The sequence below is a fragment of the Anoplopoma fimbria genome, chromosome 12, assembly GCF_027596085.1.
Source record: "Anoplopoma fimbria isolate UVic2021 breed Golden Eagle Sablefish chromosome 12, Afim_UVic_2022, whole genome shotgun sequence".
NCBI lineage: Eukaryota > Metazoa > Chordata > Actinopteri > Perciformes > Anoplopomatidae > Anoplopoma > Anoplopoma fimbria.
The window spans coordinates 21485005-21508659 of record NC_072460.1 but is presented as its reverse complement, the minus strand read 5'-3'; the positions used below and the strand labels follow the sequence as shown (position 1 = coordinate 21508659).

The 23655-nt window shown below is 37.9% G+C and overlaps 3 protein-coding genes across 3 annotated transcripts in view; 2 read left to right on the top strand and 1 right to left on the bottom strand.

Moving 5' to 3' along the window:
* Window positions 1–8252, top strand: part of LOC129099971 (adenylate cyclase type 6-like) — a 34774-nt gene extending 26522 nt beyond the window's left edge. Inside the window, 14 exon segments of the mRNA XM_054609438.1 lie at window positions 17–45; window positions 138–285; window positions 940–1037; window positions 1649–1736; window positions 1845–1961; window positions 2047–2205; window positions 2344–2519; window positions 3018–3044; window positions 3152–3181; window positions 3274–3406; window positions 3611–3874; window positions 3988–4192; window positions 4292–4416; window positions 5623–8252. Of these exon segments, the coding sequence (XP_054465413.1) occupies window positions 17–45; window positions 138–285; window positions 940–1037; window positions 1649–1736; window positions 1845–1961; window positions 2047–2205; window positions 2344–2519; window positions 3018–3044; window positions 3152–3181; window positions 3274–3406; window positions 3611–3874; window positions 3988–4192; window positions 4292–4416; window positions 5623–5751 (1728 nt within the window). The 3' untranslated portion in view covers window positions 5752–8252.
* A 1583-nt stretch (window positions 8253–9835) lies between these two features.
* LOC129099987 (testis-expressed protein 49-like) lies at window positions 9836–11372 on the bottom strand. Its single transcript, XM_054609462.1, has 4 exons — window positions 11282–11372; window positions 10240–10413; window positions 10013–10135; window positions 9836–9922 (listed from the first exon to the last, which is right to left on the bottom strand). The coding sequence occupies exons 1-3, from the start codon at window positions 11370–11372 to the stop codon at window positions 10017–10019; spliced, it is 384 nt and encodes a 127-aa protein (XP_054465437.1). The 3' UTR covers window positions 9836–9922; window positions 10013–10016.
* LOC129099502 (polypeptide N-acetylgalactosaminyltransferase 6-like) lies at window positions 11371–20368 on the top strand. The gene is made up of 12 exons (XM_054608756.1): window positions 11371–11429; window positions 12023–12363; window positions 14802–15087; window positions 15461–15633; window positions 16522–16671; window positions 17313–17547; window positions 18428–18545; window positions 18640–18840; window positions 18941–19072; window positions 19385–19486; window positions 19909–20067; window positions 20255–20368. The coding sequence occupies exons 1-12, from the start codon at window positions 11371–11373 to the stop codon at window positions 20366–20368; spliced, it is 2070 nt and encodes a 689-aa protein (XP_054464731.1).
* The last annotated feature ends 3287 nt before the right edge of the window (window positions 20369–23655 follow it).

The window sequence follows — 23655 nt, the reverse complement described above, 5'->3', positions numbered from 1 at the left end:
TCTCTTTCTTCTTCAGGGGATTGATGAGACCTCCAGTAAAGACAAGTGAGTACTGCTGTTGTTGTTGTTGTTGTTGTTGTTGTTGTAACAAGTCACTGCTTGACTTGGTTTCATTAACAACATTTATCTTTCTGCAGCCGTTGTGTTCAGGAGGCCATGAACCCGGAGGACGAGGTGGATGAATTTCTGGGGAGAGCCATTGACGCTCGCAGCATTGACCAGCTAAGAAAAGACCACGTGAAGAAGTTCCTGCTCACCTTCCAGACGTCCAGCCTGGAGAAAAAGGTTCAAAATAAGACCTGTGATTATAGGGCAGGGCAATATTCCCCAAATCCTTTATCCTGAAATAGTTAATTTCATATCTCGATAACGATATATATCACAATATAGCATTAACCATTTTAGTCCTGTGTCAATGAAATACTTGTCAAATGAAAAGTACTGTGTATTTTTGTTAAGTACTTTAGTGCAAAACAAACAAGTTTCAAGTTAAATGGTAGATAAAGAAATAGAAATTATATATAAAATAATGCAATTTGACAGCAATACATACATACTGTGTTTACATGCATGCACACAAATACATACTAATCAGATTAAGACAATAGTTTGATTTAACTGAGGAATTTTAGTTGGTGTATGAGTATTTACAATCACGATATCTCGATATATATGGAAATGTTTATTAGGAATAGACCCTTGGGATGTACCATCTCGTTTTCAAGGGGGTGCTCAATGACAATTATACAATACAAGCACAATGAGACAAGATACTTATGATTTCATCACGATACAGTTCCATGGAAGGACGATAAATTGTCATATTGAATTATTGCCCAGCTGTAATTATCATTACCAAATATAATTCATGTTTGGAGGAGGGAAACGGGCTGCTGCTGCTCATATCTGACTCTCTTCTTCTGCTGTTTCCTGTTGCAGTATTCCAAGAAGGTGGACGATCGTTTTGGCGGCTATGTTGCGTGTACTCTGCTAGTATTCTGCTTCATATCCTTCATACAGATTGTTATCTTTCCACAGTGAGTACTTCAAACATTCACATACTGTGGATCCTCGAGTATGTACTGTGTGTTTTTAAGGTTGCTTTTCACACTTGTAGTTAATTAATTTGGGCTGTACTGAGTAAAGAAATACAACTATGAAGTCCTTTTTGTTCACACTGACTTATTCAAAATGAACCAAGAGCTTAAAAAGGTAGCTCATTAGACCATTTTGGTGACTTTCGCCCTAAGTAGTGAAACCAAATCACTGCATTTTGTGAAGCCTCTGTGTTTGGACAATTCATTCTCATAATAAACTCTTTGAAAAGAAATAGACTGCAACAACACCTCATACTTATTTGTCTTGTTTCATAATATTACAGGTGAAATGTTGCTGTTTCTCTTTTCTAACTTCTTTCACCTTTTAGCAAATGATGCATAGAAACACAGTTAATTACTTGTGTAGAAAAAGTACACAATCTTAAAATTTCATCAGCAGATGTATAAATATAATATAAGCTTTTTTGATTCATGCTAAAAATATAAATCTGCTCTAACACAGTCACGATCCAAAACAATTTATTGACAGCTGTGATGTGAAAGCATCCTAAATGTTTCTCTAAGAATGTTTCTTTTTTCCTCCCTTGCAGCACCCCGGTCATGCTGGGAATCTACGTCAGTATCTTCGTCATTCTCGCCAACATCCTTTTTATTTGTGCCATATATTCTTGCATCAAGGTAGCACAAATTTTCTAAAACACACAAACATATATTCTGCTTATATGTCATTCACTTTATGTTTAATGTCTAAATCATTCATTTTTTTCCTCTCCTGGCTTCTTGTAGCTCTTTCCAGCTGCCATGCAGACTGTTTCAAAGAAGATTGTCCAGTCTCGCACCAACAGCACCCTGGTTGGAGTATTTACCATAATCCTCGTTTTCATCTCTGCCTTTGTTAATATGGTAAAATTAAAGACACAGGCAGACAGAATATCCATATATGTTTTTAAAAACATGCTGATTATTTGTGTGTGTGGCTTCATTGCAGTTTGCCTGTGACACCAAGAGCTTGGCACAATGTGTTGCCGAGAAGCTGAACACCACCGCGGCGCTGGTGACGCCCTGTTTGATCCGCAGCTTGAATGTGTCCATGGAAGGGGGTCTAGAGATCTGTCCTAACCAAGGCCCCTCCTGCCCTTTTCCCGAGGTGAGTCCATTGTTCTGTCACCACTTCACTGTTTTTTGTGTCGAAACCTTTTCATAAAAAGGAAAATGTCACATTTGCATTTGTGTTTTTTCTGAGATCTATTGTCGATAATACCTCTTTGTGACGCCCGCTCTCCAGTATTTCAGCTACAGTGTGCTGCTGACGCTGCTGGCCTGCTCGGTGTTCCTGCAGATCAGCAGCATAGGGAAGCTGGCCCTCATGCTGCTCATCCAGCTCACCTTCCTGCTGCTGGTGGAGTGGCCACAAGTAGCACTATTCGACAACGCAGACCTCTTTGTCACCTCCAATGCCATGTAAGTGTCGCAGGCTGTGGATGCGAATGCAGAGTGGAGGGGGGGGGATAATGTTGTATTTATTAAACCAGGCTTTTTGTTCATGTTTTGAATATACAGCTGAACCTCAATACTTATTAAAAACCTGGCCTGAAGTGTATTGGCATTTAATGCTTGGTCTGATGTTTTTACTTTTTCACTTTTTATGCATTTCCTGATCTAAAAAACTTCTAAACTTCTCCAACTTTAGACTCTATTTATAAAAAAAAGAGGGTTTTCTTTTTTATCAGCCTGCATTGAGCAGCTCACCATATATAGTTAAATGAAAAGCGGTTTAACATTCTTATATTCCCTATAGTAAGGTCTTAAAAAAGTATGGTTTTGGTACCAGTATTGAAGCTAAAGTAATATATTGGCACCAATTATGATATATATGACTTTTAATATATAATTATTGTTTACTTAAATGTCAAGAATTTTGTATGTTTCATAATTTGTTCTGTTTTTCCCCCTCTTAAGTGATTTAAATGAAACTAGTGCTCAATGGTAAGAATTTAAATTTGTATTAAGACTCAAACACAAATTAATATTATAAATGTTATTTAGTGAATTTGTATTGACCAGAATGTGTTTTTTTATGTTTTTACTTTTAGGTCCAGTTTCAATGAAACTTCAAACCAGTGGTAAGATTACATTCAGTTTTTTATGTCCTATTCTCTCATTTTAAAGCTGTTCTTTTTTACATTAATGTGACCATGTGTTTGTCACTTTGCAGCCCATTTGTTGTGACCAAAGTGTCCCTGAGGGTCATGACTCCAGTGATCCTCACAGTATTCGTCCTGGCACTGTACCTGCACGCCCAGCAGGTCGAATCCACCGCACGCCTCGACTTCCTGTGGAAACTACAGGTATGTTTAGCGTCCACTAGTGGGCGTCATCTGACCGCGTGAACTGCAAACAGAATCTCTTCATAATCCTGCAAAAGCTGGAGAAGATGATTGAGCTGTCTCAGAGTTTATTAATGTCTTCTGATAGAATACCTGCAATCTTTTCTACACCTCGACCCTGCCAGACATTTTATCACAGCGTTTATAAACAACCTTTATTCCCAGGCCACAGAGGAGAAGGAGGAGATGGAGGAACTGCAAGCCTACAATCGTCGCCTCCTCCATAATATTCTGCCTAAGGACGTAGCCGCTCATTTTCTGGCGCGTGAGCGGCGTAACGACGAGCTGTACTACCAGTCCTGTGAGTGTGTGGCCGTCATGTTCGCCTCCATCAGCAATTTCTCCGAATTCTACGTGGAGCTGGAGGCCAACAACGAGGGAGTGGAGTGTCTCCGGCTGCTCAACGAGATCATCGCTGACTTTGACGAGGTAAAGTTTGTTAAAGGCATGTTTGTCAAGCTTCACTTTGGCCTTTTGCTTGCAGCTTATTTAAAAAAAAGAAATGTTTAAGTTGCACAAACGTAATCACCATCTGTTCTCAGATCATCAGTGAAGAGAAGTACAGGCAGCTAGAGAAGATCAAGACCATCGGCTCCACCTACATGGCCGCGTCCGGTCTCAATGACTCCACCTACGACAGAGAGGGCCGCTCACACATTATTGCACTGGCCGACTACGCCATGAGACTGAGGGAGCAGATGAAGTACATCAACGAGCATTCCTTCAACAACTTCCAGATGAAGATAGGTGAGCCAGATTCAAATGTTTGGAAGTCACATTAAAGTTCTCTCTAATATGGTAAACAGGAAACAGTAGCAGCTTCGTTGATGCTTTTTTAATTCCCAGGTCTGAACATTGGACCGGTGGTAGCTGGGGTTATTGGTGCTCGGAAGCCTCAGTATGATATCTGGGGAAACACAGTCAATGTGGCCAGTCGCATGGACAGCACAGGTGTACCTGACTGCATACAGGTAGGTGTCATGTGACAGCTATTAAAATTCAGCCCAAAATAGGTGTTTCAAGTGGAGGCCAAGCTGTATAATGAATGAGTTTTAATTTAATATTTAGTATGAATCAATTTCACAATTAAAATAAGATCGCAACAATATTTATGAAACTGTTTGAATAACGTAACATTCAGTGGTCACTTTAATAGGTACACCTCTACAATGTTTTGCAATTCAAATACAGCAGCCATTAATCCTATCTTTTACTGATTGTTGTAAATATTTGCATTCAATTATGTTTATTGCTGAGGTCATAGTTAAATGTGGTATATGAAGCATAATATTAGATATATTAGCTTCTGAGTATAATGCTGTTCTGTACTACACCACCACTAACTATGACCTTATTGCTAAAACATGTTATTTAGTTAACGCCTCTATGACAGTGTCAACAAAAACTGAATGTATCAGGCATAATTTAAGGCAAGTCAATTTTATTTATAAAGCCCAAATTTGCCTCAAGGGACTTTAGAGCTCCAGCAAACAAACTGTCCTTAGCCCGCTTAACCCCCTTAAAAAAACTCAGGAAGCGCAACAAAGAAAAAACAGACATGCAATACATATTGTGAGTACAGAAATATAAAAAACATATATAAAAAAAATACAGTATAGACAATCATAATGACAAAATTGAACACAGATTGTCAACATTTATGAAGAATATGGATGCCAAGCCATGTATAAGGTGTCGCCAAACAAAAAGTAGACTAAATAGCAGAACTGCATTAGATTGTGAGTGTACCTAATAAAGTGGCCACTACCTGGTAGATTATTGCAAGAACTAATAGTAATAACACATAGTGTCACTGGCCTTGTTTCACCTCCCAAGCAACCAACTTGCTCTGAAAATATTGTGCAAATAAGGAAAATGTATTTTGATGATAAATTTCTCATAGAAATTGGTCCCAATGACTTTGTGTCAATATTGACTATAAACGCTTTAAATGGTGATTTTATTGTCATTATTTTTGGAACAAAACTTGCTTTTCTACCCCAACAAATAAGAGAAACTGAAGCTTCATAAGAGCTGAATTAGTAACCTTCCACCGTCAAATTTGAATTGAAGATGATGCAGCTAGAGAATAATGATGAACAACGTGGTCATTCATTTTATCAGATCAATATTTCTACAGCTTCATATAATCGTGCCCTTTGCCGTTCTGCTCCCAGGTGACTACAGACCTCTACCAGGTGCTTGCAAACAAAGGGTACGTGCTGGAGTATCGGGGGGTGGTTAAGGTCAAAGGCAAAGGTGAAATGACAACCTACTTCCTGAACGAGGGACCACCCAGCAGTTAGCAGCCACGGCAGCAGCAACGCCGGGACGATCCCCACTTCAGAGACACGGCACCGCTGAGCGAGGACTCACAGTGTGAGCTAATGGCTTAAAAACTAAGAGACGCCATCACTTGAATCCCAAGTAAAGAGGAAAAACAAACTTTTTAAAGACTTCAACAAGGAAAGTGTTCTTGATGAGAGGAAAATGTTCTCGTTCGACAGCCATTTTGGCTCACGTACATGTTGAAGGACACGTGTTTTTCTCATGTCTAGCCTCTCTCTCAGGCTTCTTGAAAGATGCAAAGTCTGTTTATTTAAAACAACGCCTTTTAGCCTGTGTCAAAAGAAGATTAACGCTGTACATAAGGCTACTTTTTATTTTTACTCTGAGGTTTTTATTTGTTTGGTTTCTTTCGGGGTAATTTTTTTATTTCACATGAATTATGAACAGGTACTCATATTTTGTTTCTGAATTAATTATTTATTTAGAACTCGATGTTTTGTGCAAAAGGTCCTTTATGAAAAAGTGTGAATACATACGTGCACAAATATCCAGTTTATTACACGTTCATAAGTGTGTATGTACATGCATATTTGTGTGTGTATGAATATATGTATAAAATGAGGAGGAATATATTGACCAAAGACTAAAGTATTTACTAAAAGCAAGGCAAGACATGTTTGATATGTTCTCGCTGAAGTCAGCAATGATCACCGCCTCTGATTTTTTTGGCCAACTGCTGTCAGCACAGGCTGCTTCATTGTTTTCATAAAAATATGTACAATTAATTTATCTGTCATTCAGGCAGCAAAGAGCTGATCACTTTAACTTTAAATCGTGATGTTGCCCTCAACCTCTAAACAAAATTACTTAAGACGACTACGGATGTTATTAGAAGGTGATATCTGAAATCTATATTTTATATCTGAGGAGTAGAAGTAGCTCCAGCTGGGAAATCCTCTTCATCCTCATTTCATGTCAGATCGGTTCGTTAGAGCTTGAGCAGCCAGTATGCAGCTGGTTTCAGCCTCAACAGTATATCGTCATCGACTGCTCCTTCCCTTTCAGAGAAGTATTTTTTTCTGGTGCACATAGAAATGAAGGAACTTAAAAATCAGAGCCATCAGGGGGGAAAAACCTCGGATTTCAACGCAGTGGTACCACACAGCCTGATTCTTCTATGAAGAAGAAGAAATAGATGAAGGAAAGAAATATATATATTGATTTTGACTGAATACTGTGCTTTGTAATCCTGAAGGGGCATAACTATTTTCACTGTGAGGTTTTTATGATACAACAAAAACTGCTTTCTTGCCAAACATAACCGCTTTGAAGCATGTCCGATTGTGGTATCTTGTTTTTTCATTTTTGTTTTTGTTTTAACGTAGGGTATTTTGTATCACTTCTGTATCCATCATTTGTATATTCTTAATGTTGTTATTATTATTATTATTATTATAATTATTATTATTATGATGATTCTGATTAATTATTATGCTTATTATGATGATTCCATTCCAATGAAAAGGATCAAAGACCAGCACGCTTTCTTGTTAAATGCCAGTTGTAAAGCTCAAGCTCACTGGTACCAACTGATCAACTGCGGCCAATGAATCCTGCTGTTCAGTCCTAATGTACACTACAGTATTTCAACTGGCGAGAGGTGTGACCATGTATAGTAAGTAATAACCATTAGCTGCCTTTGCAGCAGAACCCGAGTGGTGTATGCTCACGTAAGCATAGCAGTAAACACACACATATACAGATGATTCACTGTGCTTTTTATTTTTGTTTTTTTATTTATGCCACTACTGCAGTATTGTAATGTCAGGCTTTAAGGTGACCTCTCCCTCCCACACATTCACTTCTCAGTAGTAACAAACGACATCCCTGGTGTTACACTATGTGAAAAGGACAGAATTAATAAACCTATACATATATTTAATGTATTATTTCCCCCCACACACACTCAGTAGAAGTGCTAATAGCTGAGTTTGATTGCCTTAAGTTAATATAAAACAAATCATAGAGTATCACCGAACAGGAACAGTGCCTGCTTGCCCTGCCTGGACTGCTGATGTTTGGACGGAGATAAATAAAAAAAGGGATAAGGGCTTGTCGAGAATAATCTCCGGTAAACATTCTCATCGTTGCAGCGACCTCGGTCTCTCCAGCTTCAACCTTTTGTAATTGGGAGAATCAGCCCTGATTTTTAGCTCTTCCGACCAACACTCTCGACAATGGCAACCAACAGTTGATCACGTTTGTACCAAAGCCAGCTCACGCAGCCTTGTGCTATCGGTCCCCCTCCTGTGCAACGATATTTGGCCTTTTGGGGCGTGGTGGGAGCACCAGAGGACAGTAATGTAATAGAGATCACCAACTATGACGTGAACTGTGACCAATGAAGAGTGATTCATATAAGCAAAGAGTTTATAGAATGGACATGAGTTTATAAAAAATGTGCATTGTATGTATTCTATTTCTATTGCTGTCCATAGACTTGTGTTGATTGTTAACTCTTGGGATGTTTTTTTTTTTTTTTTTTTTTTTTTTTTTTTTGGGGGGGGGGGACAGGAGAGGGGAGGAAGGTTGTCCCCATACTACTGAAACAGTGTTTTGCTCAGGCCTGATGATTCCTTCCCTTTTTTTGTTTTTGTTTTATTTGTATTTTTTCCCTGAGTTGGAGGAGTTGAAAGGGGAGTGTTTTTTTGCAAAAGTCGAAGGACAAGAAGAGTTGAGGACTATGACAAAGAGAAAAATAACATTTCCCCTTGAAGAAAAGAAATAATAAAAAAAAATCAATGGCTGTTTTGCTTTTTCATGTTTACTAATGTTGTTAGTTGTAGTGCAAATAGGTTTAACCTGTGGCTTAAAGGAACAGACACCCGTCATACATTATGCATTAACTTTATATGTTATATTTTAAGAACTAGAAAGTGGTTTACTTGTCAATATACACACAAGAATGCATTATTATAAACCAATAATGATTGTAACTGGAAACAACATCCTATCTTTGAGCTCAAAGTTTCACTTATTTCACAGATTATAATTTATTTATAGTTAAAAGCCATTTAAATGACAGTTATCGTAAGAAACATAAAAAAGAGATGCCTTGTTCACCAGCCGCTCTTTTTACTGTGAAAAATGCAGACTGGTTAATACATTAGTTTTTTTTGCCGAGCCACCACCTTGTTTGGAGTCATTGGGGGGGGGTTCGGACAGAGCCAAAAACAGAGCCCAGACCAAACCCTTATTATCCAGTTGCAGAGCTGCAGTATCACTGAGTGCCACTTTGCACCATCTACAGACACGTTGTGGTAAGTATAAGACTGCAGCACTCTGTGTGCAACTTTTCTAGAATTGAATGAAGTCCATTAAGTCATTTTTGGGACATTTGAGGGGTTAGAGCTAGTGTTAAAATGCAGACTGAGAATGTCCTGACCTCCTTTGACTTCCTGTGTCTCCCTAATGACCCGATTAAACCAGCCTGTATCCATCCATGACCCCTTTAGGGTTAAATCCCTCTGCACTGAAATATCTGTGAAATATTTCTTCAGGAGGAATAATGTAAACATGTTTTCTTTGCCGGTTGTAGATTTAAGCAATCATCTTCCAGCCATGTTATGTTTCCTGATTTTAGTCCCTCGAGTCACCTGCTGTGCATCACGTAAAGAACTCCACATGGTCCAGTTACTAAACTCAACTTTGATTTTGACAACTCGAATGAAGATCATTATCTCTCGAAATTCAGAAGTAATTATTTTGATCTCCTCTAGAGGGCATTACAAGTCTACTCTCTGTAAAGACCACTACAGTGGTCCTGACCAGCAGATCTGAACCCCTTGAGAGGTGGCACGTTTGCTGCTTATCTCAAAATGTATTTGTAATTGACTTAATATAAAAATGCAGAAACATATTTTTAATTATTTGTGTTTTGTATATTTACACCTCCACACTTCCTTAATGAAAGTTGTGAGCTAAAAAGGTTAAGAAGTATTGTTCTACAGTGTCAGTTACTCATAAAAAACGCCAAAAAATAAAAAGTGTATCTGCCAACCATTTAATTTAAGAACTTCACATCAAAACTAATGCTGCCACTGGTGTGTTTGTGTGTAATAACTGAAGAAGACAGGCTGTCAGAATAGGCTGAACTCCCGGTCGGTTGCTGACATTTCTTTAACAAACCTGTGAAAGCAACACGTGGATTACATTTACAGAGATCTACCTTATATGTGCAAAAAAAAAATGAATATGAGATTTGGAAATGTCACCTACTTTGTCATCTCACTGTGCTTTCGGGAAACCGTTTGACTTGGGTCCATGGTTCAGGACTCCTGGACACCATCCATCCATACTGCTGGCCGTCCGTTAGAGGCATTGTGTACAGCTGGTTAGGGGCTGGACAAGAGAGGAGACAGAAAGTTGTCACCAGGAATACAGCTGTGGTTTGGATCCTACGTAGTCCATCCGACCCTTTATGTCTCTTTTCTATTTATACTCACATCTGGGTGTTTGGACCCGTTTGACCATCTCTTTGTATCGCTCATGGCTCCCATGGTGTAAGTCAACGCTGTAGAGAAGAGGCTGGTGGTAAACGTTGCATGTGTCTGTACATCTGAGGGGTCCCTGATGTTCTTGAAGAGATGGAGGCGGTCCTGATCTGATGTTCCCAACATCTGTATAGATATACGTCACAATAGTATGGACTGATCATTCATTTAATTACAATAATAATTGTTCTTAATTCGCTATTATGAAAGACACACCAGACTCAAGTTAAAGTTTACCTTGTGTTTCACTATGAGTGTATTGCTTGAGATTTCAAAAAAGTGCTAAAATATAACATGTTCGATACAAAATTAGGAGTTCTAAAGACATGCATTTGAAGACAGAGTCCTAGTATTTGATGTTTGTTTGTGCCATATAGTCCCATTTTATACAAGAGAACGCAGAAATATATATATATAAATAATGTTACTGGATTATAATTAGTGATGCATTAATATGCTTTAATGTTGCAATTGGTAAACGTGAGCTAATTGTAATTATTTTATGTACTGCTGGGTAGCTTAACCTATAATGAAGTCATTTATACAAAAAATTTAAATATATAATTCAAATCTGCAAAGTAACTACAAAATAAAGGTATCAAACATGCAGTGTAAAAAGTACAATATTTGCCATCAAAATGAAATGAATGAAGTAGCATAAATTCAAATACTCCAATAAAGTAACTGTAACTCAAACTCTAAAATAATACTTGAGTAAATGTACTTGTTATACTCCACCATGCTGCTTGTCTGGCTTTAAATAGTTCTTGTTCTCAGTTCTCTCTAAACACAGATCTTGAAACTACCTGATTAAATAAAGCTAAATATATGAGTAACATTTTAGTTGGATTAAAGTCTACAACCTGTTGTGAAGGCCCTGGAGGGCAACAAACAGCAGCCTGCCAGCTCATAAGAAAACACTATTCTGCTCTGGGCTTACGAAACACAATGAGAAGCCATCAGTCACTAGCCAGCAAAGTCCAGCTCCTCTTACCCCGGGGATGAGACGCTGCTCTGGGATTCACTATCATTTTATCACCTATCGGGTTTTGATAACCCAGGTGTGTTACACCGAAGAAGGCCATGGTGTGGAAACGTAACTCCCACTCCGTTAAACAAGGTTGCAACCGAGACACAGAAAGGTAGAGAGACAGACAGACAACCTGTAGCTAAATAAATCACAACTGTTGGTTTAGGTGTCACCATGGCAACAAGACTTTGAGGGAAACATTGAAAATTAAATTAAAATAGAAATAAATACATAAATAAACAAACAAATAAAACGGAAAGAAACACACTTTTGTATGTTTTTCAACAACACATAGCATAAGTTATCGTCACTCTACTGTTTTTGTCTTTTTTTTTGTTTTGAGTTATTTCACGTCATCCAACCGTTACCACAGCAATAACGTTCTGTGTGTTCAGTTGGTTGTGTTCCGAATAGCCAGACGTCATTTTGCTTCCTAGTTCTCCCATAGATTTTCACATAAATAGTAAGAAAATATCAATATTAAATAGATGATGCCACCATTCACACATGTTGACATTTCTGTTTTGGCTGCCACTTGGAAATCTAGCCTAGAAAGGGACATGGAAGGGAAAAACAAAATACACTTGTAAGATCTTGGTAAACGTATTCATCACACATCTCCACTTGTCCTGTTGGGGGTGTGGCCGACACCTGCTCCACATGCTGTTCTGTCTCAGGTCAAAACCTGCTCAACTGGTTTTGTAGGCGGTCTGTCCTACACCTGCTCCCGCTGGGCCACAGCAACTTCCTGTTCCTGTTTGACCGCACCACCCTCCTGTTCCTGCTGTGCATAAGCAACCTCCTGTTCCTGTTCAGCACTCCACTGGTCCTACCTACAGCCGGGTCATCAGTTGCCGGCTGTCCTCCCTGGCCCCAAGTCTCCAACGCCACGTTCCAGTATGTTTTCCTTAAGTCAATGGCCCTCATTGATGCCCTGGCTTACTTCCTCCTGATGGAGCCAAATCTTCTGGTGCCAGCCATTTATCCAGATATCAAGTCTCCAAACCGGCCTCCAGAAGGGTTTCACTCTTTGGTCCTGTCTCCTGGTCGACCTCCTGAGCGGCTCTGCACATCTGGCCATCCTCCTGCACTGAGATCCTTTTGCTTTGCTCCTGTCCAGTCTCCTTTCTTCAGTTCCCTATCTACTTCCCCCCTTATCCTTTTAGAATCACCAACATTCATTCATAAATCAATGCACACTGCTATAGGCCCACTGACTTTCCTGCGTTAACCACAGTAATTGGAATAAACAAACAGCTATGGAAGCGGCAGTAGCTCCAATGAATTTTACTACATTTTCTTCTTTATTACTGGAGCACATTTGGCATATGACAGAAAACAGTCATCAACATCGGAGAGGGAAGCGTGGAGTCAAGAGGAAGTGGGCCTGAGATGGAAGCTTAACTAACCAAGCTAGGACCGACGGCTATTCCACCAGGGAATGGGCTACAACTGAGTTTTTTGTGCATATTTTTAAAATATTTTAGGCACTAATCCGTGGTTGAAGCTGACATCTTCTAAGACATTTCTGCAGGATCTCGCAGAAATCTTAATTTTAGTTTTCTCTCCATGTCCCTTAGATATCTAAACATTAATGTGAACATGGAATGTGGGGTGTCCTTGTTTATCACAGCTTTGGATTTAGTTCACAAGCACCATTGATTCAAACTGGTTTGATCAGTTGTTGCCTTCCTTGGCTGTGTTGACTGGAAACATGACCAACTGAGCTATGAAGGGTTACATAAAAAACAGAAACAGATTTCTCTTCATGACTGAAGGTTTGCCTGCAGGCATAAGAAAAGAGGACACAGGTGGAGGGGCTCGTTCATCTGCAGCCAAAGTACAGTAAGTACTGATTCAAAGTCTTTGGGTATCTAGAAAAGCGCTATATAAAATTATTATTATTATTAAAATCGTTTTTTTTTAATAATTTCAAAGTGATTCCATGTCAAATGTTACTACATTGTCAAATATCTTAAAGTTTTTAAATTTGTAGCTTGTAAAGTTAGTTATCCCCGCCAATAAGGTTATGTTTTTAGTTCTGTATGTCTTTTTATTTTTTATAAATAACCCGCATTACAATATGTTTTACTTTCGTTAACATTGCGAGATTCGCGTTTCTTCAGAATAATCGGAAAAATCTGTTTCCAACTGATAACATTTACTCAAACGCCTCCTCAAGTCAGAACAATAACTCAAAATCAGCTAACGTGTTGTTTAAGCATTAACAAAAACAACACCTGTTCTTTATAGCGTCCATGTCGTTTCTACATTACAACTTAAAGCTCAGGAGCGCAGCGAAGTCCAAAGAACAAATTCCTCAACCGGGAAATACGACCTTCTGAGGAGCACGTGAATGCACCATTGTCAGTGCCATCCTAGATTGCTCAGAAATGGCTCATAATAGTTCCAGTGTGTGCATGTTTGTGCCAGGCTCAGACATGCACTTTGTAATCCGTGTTTGCTGTCTTCTTTTACTTGATTGCAAACTTCAACTTCTTCTGTAGCTGATTGTCTGATAGAGATTGCTGTGGGTTCCGGGCAGGCAGTTGTTTGTTGCCAAAATCTACCAAGTAAAACAAACAAAATAAATTGTGTGTGTGTTTAACTCATGTAACTCTGCTGGCATACCTGTGTGTAGCTGTGCTTCCTTTACACAGAGAGTGAGTGTAAACTGGATGAATTTAGTTGTATTTTTATTCTCATTTAAAACAAAATTGTTTATGATTTTCAAATTATTGTCAATTTTCTCAGATTATTCTGCTACACTTGCACCATTTAACCCTCATCCTGCCAACACATTTAACATACACACTACATAAAACATACTACATATAACACGCTACCGTCTGAATAAACTACTGTACGAAACAGCTATCATAGCAAACTGTTCATTTATTTATTCTCGAAACAATAACAAAGGAAAGAAACCGCAGTTAAAAATATAAATATATACAGTATATACCTCTGGGGTAAGTGGGAAACCCAGTTGGTAGTATGATGTATGAATTATTATCTGCAATGCATTATACAGGTGTTAAACAAATTGAATGCAAATGTTGAGGGATGATTGACGCTGGAGGTAGGAGGAGAAAAATATGAAATGATGAAGGTTTGAGTAGTTGTTCCTGCAAGAACTTCAAAACTTCCTGCACCCCTGGACATAAAGCCATTCAGAAATAACAACTAAAGAAAATATCCTTGTTATCAAAAGTGCAGGTATAGTGCTTTAGTATCAGTTTAGAGATTTCAGATTCATTGCTTTTATAAATATTTTTTATGCTTTCTGTATTGATGTATTTTTTATGGTCTCTTTTCTTCTTTGTTTTAGGTCAGTCCTCTCCTGTGCATACCATGCGGTTACTTTACTGTCGACTCGCCTTTCTACTTATGGTTGCAGCTTCCTGTTTGTTGATCATACTTTTCATTATATACTACACAAACAACACAGCATTGCCACAAACATCACGCCCACCTGTGACAGGTGTGGTGAAACTCAGAGGATCCGCCCTCGGACCTGTCGACCCGTTGTCAGGCTCCACATGTCGGACTGGCTTTTACACTGAAGAGGAGCTCAGGCCTCACCTTCAGCGGCCTCCCCAAGATCCCAGAGCACCAGGTGCAAGTGGCAAACCGTTCGGGATACGTCGACTGACTCCTGAGGAACGCAGAGAGAAGTTAGATGAGTTTAAGAAGAACCAGTTCAACCAGTTTGCCAGTGACCGAATTTCCCTGCACCGTGATCTGGGGGAAGATACACGTCATCCAGAGTGAGCGTACCCATTGTTCATTGTCCCGGTAGAAGGTCACTGATGGATGACTTGTGATTCTGGAGAGGCTGTATACTGCCGTTCAAAAGTTTGGAATCACCTGTGATGTTGAAGTATTTCTTCTGTCCTTTTTCCTCGTGTATTATTTACATTTCAAATAGTTTGGCCCCAAACAAAGAATAATTAAGTGATTAAAACTTCCATTTAGTCGTTGTCCCTTCAGTGTTGCATGACAGGGGAGAATACTGTTTGAACTATTTTTCATTAAAAGCATACAGAACAGTCCTTCTACGGTGATCCCAAACGTTTCAACACTAGTGTAGATCCAGTTACACATCTGACACCTGTTAACTTTCATTTTTGGCTCTGACAGTTGCGTGGAACAGAGGTTTCAGCGTTGTCCCGGCCTCCCGACCACCAGCGTGATCATAGTGTTCCACAATGAGGCCTGGTCCACCCTGCTGAGGACGGTCTACAGCGTCCTGCACACAGCGCCTGCAGCCCTGCTCACAGAGATCCTACTGGTGGATGACGCCAGCACGGATGGTGAGTGTCTTCACGATGCTGCACGTGAATATGCATCTTATCCAAATGAGAAGAAGCATGTATTTGTGTTCTTATTGTATCAAAATCACAAAATACAAACTTTCCATTCATGCAGTGGTGGATGAAGTCCTTCACTTGAAGTAAAAGTGGCAATACTACATGGCTAAATGCATTTTCAGTATTTATTATTAGATAATTTTTATAGTAACATTTTATTGTTGTAATTGGGTAAAAAGGAACTAATTAGAATTATTTTGCTGAATATTAGCGAATTTAATCTGTACCTTTGTGTCATTTAATAAAATATGAGAGAATTTCTTTCCTAAAGAAATCTCTTGTGGCAAAGATTGATCAAAAATTACAAAAAAGTAGAAGAAAAATAGAGTATTAAATATAAAGTCTATAAAATTACAGAAGTGATATTAAATTACAAAAACACAAGAATAAAAAAAAGTGTAATAAATATAAGGTGTATAAGAAGTAACACCATTGTCTTATAGAATAACAATAAATTTCAGTCAAATACTAAATGAGAAGTAATAATGTACATGATATTGGTATGTGATTAGCTTATCACATGTTATGTAGGGAAAATTCTATTTTTTAAATTCCTTATTTACTATTATTGTAATTAAAGTAAAGTTAATAGTTGTTGTGGAGCAAAAAGTTAAATATTTCCCTCTGAAATATAGCAGGGTAGACATATTCAATTGAAGTATTTTTACTCAAAGCTGCTTTGATTAATATTTGAACATGAGCAAAGGGTCATATGATCACTTAAAATAAGTCACTCATAAAACTAAACTAACACTAACACTAAAACGCTTTAAAAATAATTGTATTTTAACTGCCTTCCCCTAATTTACTGGCTGTCTCCTCTCTCTTTAGATCACCTGAAGTCTCGTCTGGATGACTATGTGCGGCAGCTGAATATAGTGCGTGTTTTACGTCAGAGGGAGAGAAAAGGCCTGATCACTGCCAGACTGATGGGATGGCAGGCTGCACGAGGAGAGGTCCTCACCTTCCTGGATTCCCACTGTATGTGTTCCATATTTAGGGCTGGGTATCATTTAAATAATTGGTGATACCAGTAGCAACACCAGTACCCTTCAAGTTACAACAATACAAATGGAGTACCTTTTTTTTCTAATTCATTTGATACCCTTCATGTGAATGGAATTCATTCAGCTGCATAAAATGCCACCATCACCACATTTATTTTTCACCACACGTTGCATTAAATCGTAGAACGCTTGTGGTGATTGGCTGCATGCAAAACCATACAAATCAATGAAATCATTTTTTTTCTAGATCCGGGAACAAAAATTATCAAATGTTATCGTTTGACTCGAGAAATTTGTGTTATTTCGGCAGATACCTTAAAAGTATCAAACACTGATACACAGCCCTACCCATAATGCAATTCTTGACATCTTTTTCATGCAGGATTAAGTTGGTTGTTTTAAACTGTTGGTCAAAAATATTGCTGGTAGTCCCTTAAATGAATATCTGGTGTTTTGTTTCTCTGAGGCACAGAGTAGAATATAAATGGTGGAAAGGGAACTAGTGAAAACTATCCGGGGGCCTACAGTCATCACATTGGACCAATAACTTCCTAGCTACACCTCTGATTGTGAAAACTATTTTTACTGATTCCTATCTCCTACATTCCCGTGTAGGTGAATGTTTTCCCGGATGGCTGGAGCCTCTCCTGGCTCGGATTGGGGAGCAGCCTGCTGCTGTGGTGAGCCCGAAAATCACCGCTATTGACCAAAATAACCTAAAGTTCCAAAAACCAGTCCCTGAACTGGGTTATCATACTCGAGGGAATTTTGAATGGATTCTCCATTTTGGATGGGAGGTTGTCCCCAAAGAGGAGGAAAATGGAAGGACGAATGAAACACAACCCATCAGGTAGGAACGAGATTACATACACACATCTCTGTCAAGGCTGCACAATCCTCCTTGTACCCTCTTAATTGAAATGATTAATCTGAATCAGATCTGCATCAGAAACACATAGTGTACTGACAATCATGCAAACTGGATGACTGCAGACTTGATTTTTGGAGTAATCGTAATTATGACTAGGATTATCAGATGCAGATCATTCATGTTCATAGTTAATTTCACAAAAATTACCTTGAAATGTGTTGAAAAGTTTTACTATGCTGGCAACCAAATTATCTGTTTTAGGAGAGTTTGACATTTTGAGAATTATGCACATTTGTTTTCTTCCTATAGGAGTTAGATGAGAAGGCTGATACCTTTTTAAGTCTGAAATTTAGTTAAAATTACAGGTTAAAGGGGTTATATGGAGGTGCTTTTCTTGGCCGGCAGCAATAACTTCCTTAATCTTCATTTTGACACTTTGGCTTTGAACAGATTAAACATACAAGATAATGTTTTAGAGATTTATTTCCTTTAGACAAAGCCAGGCTAGCTGTTTCCCCCGGTTCCCAGTATTTTTTGCTAAGCTAGCTATTCTTTCGGCTTTTGATTTGTTTTTTTGTTCTCTGTTTAGTTTTTTCCCCCCATATGCTTTGTAAATGTTAGAACAAACTATTAATGAAATATAGTGGGCCAAATGTTTGGCATGTCACAGAAATAAATGAATGACTATAAGCTAACCAGTTAATGGCTACAGCTACATGTTTGTACAAAATTGAGAGTGGTGTTGGTTTTCTCACCTAACTCTATGAAGAAAAGCAAATAAGAGTATTTCCCAAACTGATCATTTAAATGATATCAGTTATGGTCATTGGTATTGATTGATTTGTGTCTGGTTCTGTAGAACTCCTACTTTTGCTGGTGGCCTGTTCTCTGTATCTAAATCATACTTCGAGCATATCGGGACTTACGATGACCAGATGGAGTTTTGGGGAGGTGAGAATTTGGAAATGTCCTTCAGGGTAAGAGGTTGTCAATGTTTTTTCATTATTTATATGCTTTTAAAATGTTAACAGCTTCAGTCTTACCTTGTGCCATTTTTCCTCTCCACTGTAGGTCTGGCAATGTGGAGGTCAGCTGGAAATTATTCCATGCTCTGTTGTGGGGCACATTTTCCGCAAAAAGAGCCCTCACACCTTCCCCAACGGACAATTTATGATCAGTCACAACCTGGTCCGGCTGGCTGAGGTCTGGATGGACGACTACAAATTTGTCTTCTATCGTTCAAACCGAAGGGCTGATTCAATTTTTCAACAGGTAAGTTCAAAGGCACATTATTTTCATAAAACAGGAAGTTAGTCAGGATTATATTTAAGATGTAGGAGGTTGTGCCTCACAAGTGTCATTTTCCCCTCAGAATTTATTTGGAGACGTTTCTGAACGTCTGAAACTCAGGGAGAGATTAAAGTGCAAGAACTTCTCGTGGTACCTGAACAACATTTATCCAAACGCCTACGTGCCTGACATCAGGCCGGTCAAATACGGACAGGTGAAATAATTTATAATTTATCAACATTTTATTATCTTCAATGGAATGTTACAGTTTGTATTTTCGAAAACACACACGTGTGCTTATTTGGGTAATTTTATATGCAAAAAATATAAGTGATATTCAAAGGTTGTTGACATAAATAACATTATTATAAATCATTCATTAATGTCTTCATTTTGAATCCACCCACAAAACAAAACCGGTTGTTTTCTTGTTTTTTACAGAGCATAAATCTGAAGCCAAAAGTTGAATTAGATGGACATTCAGACTGTTGGCTGTCCAGTTAGTGTATTATTATTTTTTTTACAGTTGGAAAACGTGGGTTGGAAGTGCTGCCTGCATTTGAAGATCAGAACAAAGCATTGGGAGCCTGTTCCAGAGCTCAAATGTAGAGATAAAGGTGTAGCACAGGTATGCTAAAGTCTGTTTGAACAGGGCCTCTTAACCTGGTGAGTCAGAAAAACTGAACAAACAAAGGGATAAGAAATTGTGTTTTGTGCCAGAAAAAGTTTAGTTTATTTTTCCCCAATTTTGTGCACTTTTCTTGTTCAAATATGTGATCATTTCAGCTTTTCAGGGATCCAAAAACCCTTCAAATGCAGCAATCTAAAACCAAAGAATCCCTCTGTTGAAACTGTTTCCACACTGAGTAAAATATCCTGTGATGAGCGGTCTCATGTTCACTTTATTTTAGGGGCTTGCAAGCAAAAAGGCTGTGAAACTCTTTTTTAGAAGAACATAGAAACCTACAGTTTAAAATGTATGGACAGTAATGGTATTAGGGAATATTTTACCCATCTGAGAAACACCATTTGTTCTGTGTGTCTTTGTAGTATTTTGAGTACACATCACAGAAAGAGGTACGGCTCAGCGTCCGCAATGTGATGTGTTTACATGCAACCCCTAGAGGAGCACAAGTGTCGGTTGACTTCTGTCGCTTGAAGGGAAAAGTAACTGAAGCAGCGCCCGAGCAAGTGTGGATCTACACACAGGTACGACATATATATTTCTACATCAGCTCAAACTCTGCAGCAACTCCTGTTACAACACCGTCTAAAGCTGCACAGGGGACCACTTCTCCATTTCATCATTCTGTCTCTCCACCTCTAATGTCTTTTTTACAGTTTCTTAATCTGAATGCATTCCTCTTAGAGTTTACATTGTTGTTGTTGTTTACAGACAAAGAAACTGAAGAACCTGTCAACAGGGAAGTGTTTGACAGTAACAAATGGAAAAGTGATTGTGACAACCTGCAAATCCAGCCAAGTCAACCAAAGCTGGGTCTTCATCTGACAATAGTCATGGATTTTATATATGTGGACAATTATCATTAATGTTTTTCTTGTTTATATATCTTAACACAATTGTCACATGCTCTATGTATAATGGAGGCTCACAAGTGGCAGCTTGTTAACAGCAACTTCTGCTCAGCGTTGAGCTTTCCCCTGCAGTTTTTCACAGATGTTTCTTGCACTATCAACTTCGCTGCCGTGACCCTGTAAATTCCCCCGCTGCAAGACTAATAAGGGATAATCTTATTTTATCATATCTCTTAATCGCCCCTGTAATTGTTAATACTGGCTGTGACGGAATTCTTCATAGTGCAGCTCAAATTTGGGGAAAAGATGGGGAATGAATCCAGTCTTTGTTATGTACAAAAATGCATGTTGAAGTTCAGCCGAAGCTAAACGGAGCCTTCAGCAGTCAATTCACCAAATCAAGTGACATCTTACGATCTTTTGTAATATATCCTTTTGCAACAACTCAGACAGAAAACGCTAAACACAAAGAGGGAATTTTGTATCTGCATAGAAGACAACCTCGGGATTTGGTTAACTCAGACTGATTAAGCTTCATATTAGCTTCGCCTCTTTACAGCCACTATCAACAGGAGGAATCATTACACTGACTAATAACTCTTTCTTTCAATGTGCATTTGGGTATGTGCGTATAAAAAAGGATGAGTTTCATCATTTTCTTTAAGGTCAACAAATCCCATTAAAAGTCCATAACCAACAATAATCCTATACTACCCATACGTATTGCTTGTTTAGCCAAAGCTTGATAATATTCCTATTTAAAACACATCAGTGAGCCTCACTGTTGCACTGTGTGATATGTTCCTTCATTTCTGTTAACATGGGTGCTTTGGTTTATTTTGAGTCAATCCTTCATGGACTTGGTAACAGGAGATTTTAATCGGGTCACTTAACACATAAGCAGTATTTCTTTTGTAATAAGTTGTCTTATTTAATATTTTTTATCTGTAGTTCACCTTTAAGCCACACGACGAAGCCTGAATATCCATATTATTCTGATAAATTTAGCCTGCTTACAACACTGAATCTAATATGAAAGGCTAGCCTACATTCTTATTGTTGTATAAAAAAGAAAACCCTGTTCAACCCTCCTAAATGCATTTATTTGGGTTCATTTATAAAGTATTTAACGTGTATGTTTTCAATAACACATGCATAAAACAAAAATGTGACATTCATTTAAGCACAAAATTCGTTCTTCTCAAGATCTATAGATAAAGCCGTTGTGAATTGGGTCACAATGGTTTGTGAGTTTTGAAAGTGTATTATTAGATTAAATGTTATAAGTAGGCTACAATTATGAGAAAATACAAACATTCAAGTTCCCTAATGTGGCTCAGAGGTGTACTGTAGATAGTGATGTTAAATAAAGGACAATGACAGCAATTCTGCAAATTTATTTAAATCTCCTGCAACCTACCACGATCCCGAACCAGTCTTTGGGAATGACATGGGGGTAAAAAATGGAACTATGCACACAATTCTGAAAACTTGAAGCTCATATATCAAAAACTCAAGACTGTTCAACTCTAAGCACAATTCAGTTGTTTTCTCTCAAATAGATTTTCCAAATCAACCAAGACTGAAATACTCCACTATTTATTGCACATTGAGTAGCCTACTTTTATCTTATATACTTTAGGTACGATTGTGAATTCTGGACTTGTATTTTAGTAGGCTATTTTTACTTAAACAATGGATGTACTTTTTCCACCACTGGATATAGATAGATGAGCACGAGCACTTTACTTTTAAACATCTTTCATTTTCTTTGAATTATTTTTTTGTTAAATGTTTATTGTATAAGGAAACATAGACAATAACTGAGATCAAATGTAATAATTCAATATACTTGTATTTATGTACTCTTTTTTGTTTGTTTGGTTACCGTATTTTATTGTAAATTTTAATATTTTCTATTTTTTTATTATATCTTATACTGTTGCATTGTGTTTACTGTCCCTCAGCTATCACTTCCTTGTACAGTTTCTGATTATTATGATTCTAAAGAATAAACAAAATAATTGTTTATTATTTTTTCGTCCTCATTTTATTACTCTGCTTCCTCCTCCCTAAATAAAGTTCATGGTTTCCTCATTCACACCTTGTCGAGAAGAATGAACTCTTATTTCCTCCTGTCCGGTTTTTCATCATTGCCTTCAATAACTTTATTGAGACATTTGTTCATACATATAAAACACAGACACATACAAACAGCAAACAAAAATGTAATTCATATTACGCCAGGGAATCTAAAAAATGTCCAGCAAGATCACACAATAAACAGTCCAAATCATACCAACAACTCAGTTAGAAAACTTTCACTATCAGTCAGTCCAGCGAGGTCACAAGTGTTGAATAGATTTGCACAGTCCTCGTAGCTTTGAAGTTCTTTGAATACCCGTGTTTATATGTCCTCCTGAGACCCAGGGGGAAAAAAAGGTTTTCATTATTATTTTTTTTAACCCTTTCATGCATGAATTATGACAACCTCAGTCAGGATTTTTTTACCAAGTGTTTTTATTGCTCTTTAGGCATGAAAAACAAGATTTGAACTTTAAAAGAGAACTTTTTCAAGGAGATTTTTACATGTCCACTCGTTTTCAACTGAAGAAATATGTATTTAACAAACAAATTAATAAAATTATATATAAAGATGTGAAAACTATAAAAATAATATACATATGTACTGTATATATGTGCAGTGTCACTGACAGTCAGTGTTTCTCTTTCAATGGCACAGACTGATCAGGAAGGGCTGGGCTGTGTGTAATCTCACTTCGGTCCTACTTGTTTTATAGATACGTGTGTGTTTCTGAACTTCAGCATACTTTTTCATTTTTATCACTAAGTGTTAACTTCAAGTCATGCCACATATTCAAACATTTACTTACTGATACTAATGATATACTGTATGTATAGCTGTTCAGCTTCATAATAATATGAAAGGTTTGTTCAACAGGTTTGTCCTTCGCTTGTGTTGTGTTATGACATTGCGCATTCCAGACCAAATGAATGACAAACCGATTTCTGTTCAGTCTTCTCATCTGCAGATATTTTAAACACTCAATCTTAAACAAAGAAGCAGGGTAACAAGTTCAGTTGAATTCCCAGTTGAGGAATAGATGAATAAAGGGAGATGTCAGATTTAAGCCAATGGTATACCTTTTATTGGAATTACTTTTTAATTAAGTAGACTTCTAATGGCCTGTCCTGTCTTGTCCTTGCATTGATTTGAGTAACCCCTTGTGTCAATCTCTG

What these genes read in the sequence shown, in the direction of transcription:
- LOC129099502 (XM_054608756.1), top strand. Translation starts at nt 11,371, where the DNA reads ATGGTGTGGAAACGTAACTCCCACTCCGTTAAACAAGGTTGCAACCGA. An exon ending in GAAGATACACGTCATCCAGA is followed by an intron (nt 15,088 to 15,460) that starts GTGAGCGTACCC and finishes TGGCTCTGACAG; the next exon opens with TTGCGTGGAACAGAGGTTTC. An exon ending in GAGATAAAGGTGTAGCACAG is followed by an intron (nt 19,487 to 19,908) that starts GTATGCTAAAGT and finishes GTGTCTTTGTAG; the next exon opens with TATTTTGAGTACACATCACA.
- LOC129099987 (XM_054609462.1), bottom strand. Translation starts at nt 11,372, where the DNA reads ATGGCCTTCTTCGGTGTAACACACCTGGGTTATCAAAACCCGATAGGT. An exon ending in AGCAGCGTCTCATCCCCGGG is followed by an intron (nt 10,414 to 11,281) that starts GTAAGAGGAGCT and finishes ATATCTATACAG; the next exon opens with ATGTTGGGAACATCAGATCA. An exon ending in ACGGGTCCAAACACCCAGAT is followed by an intron (nt 10,136 to 10,239) that starts GTGAGTATAAAT and finishes TCTCTTGTCCAG; the next exon opens with CCCCTAACCAGCTGTACACA.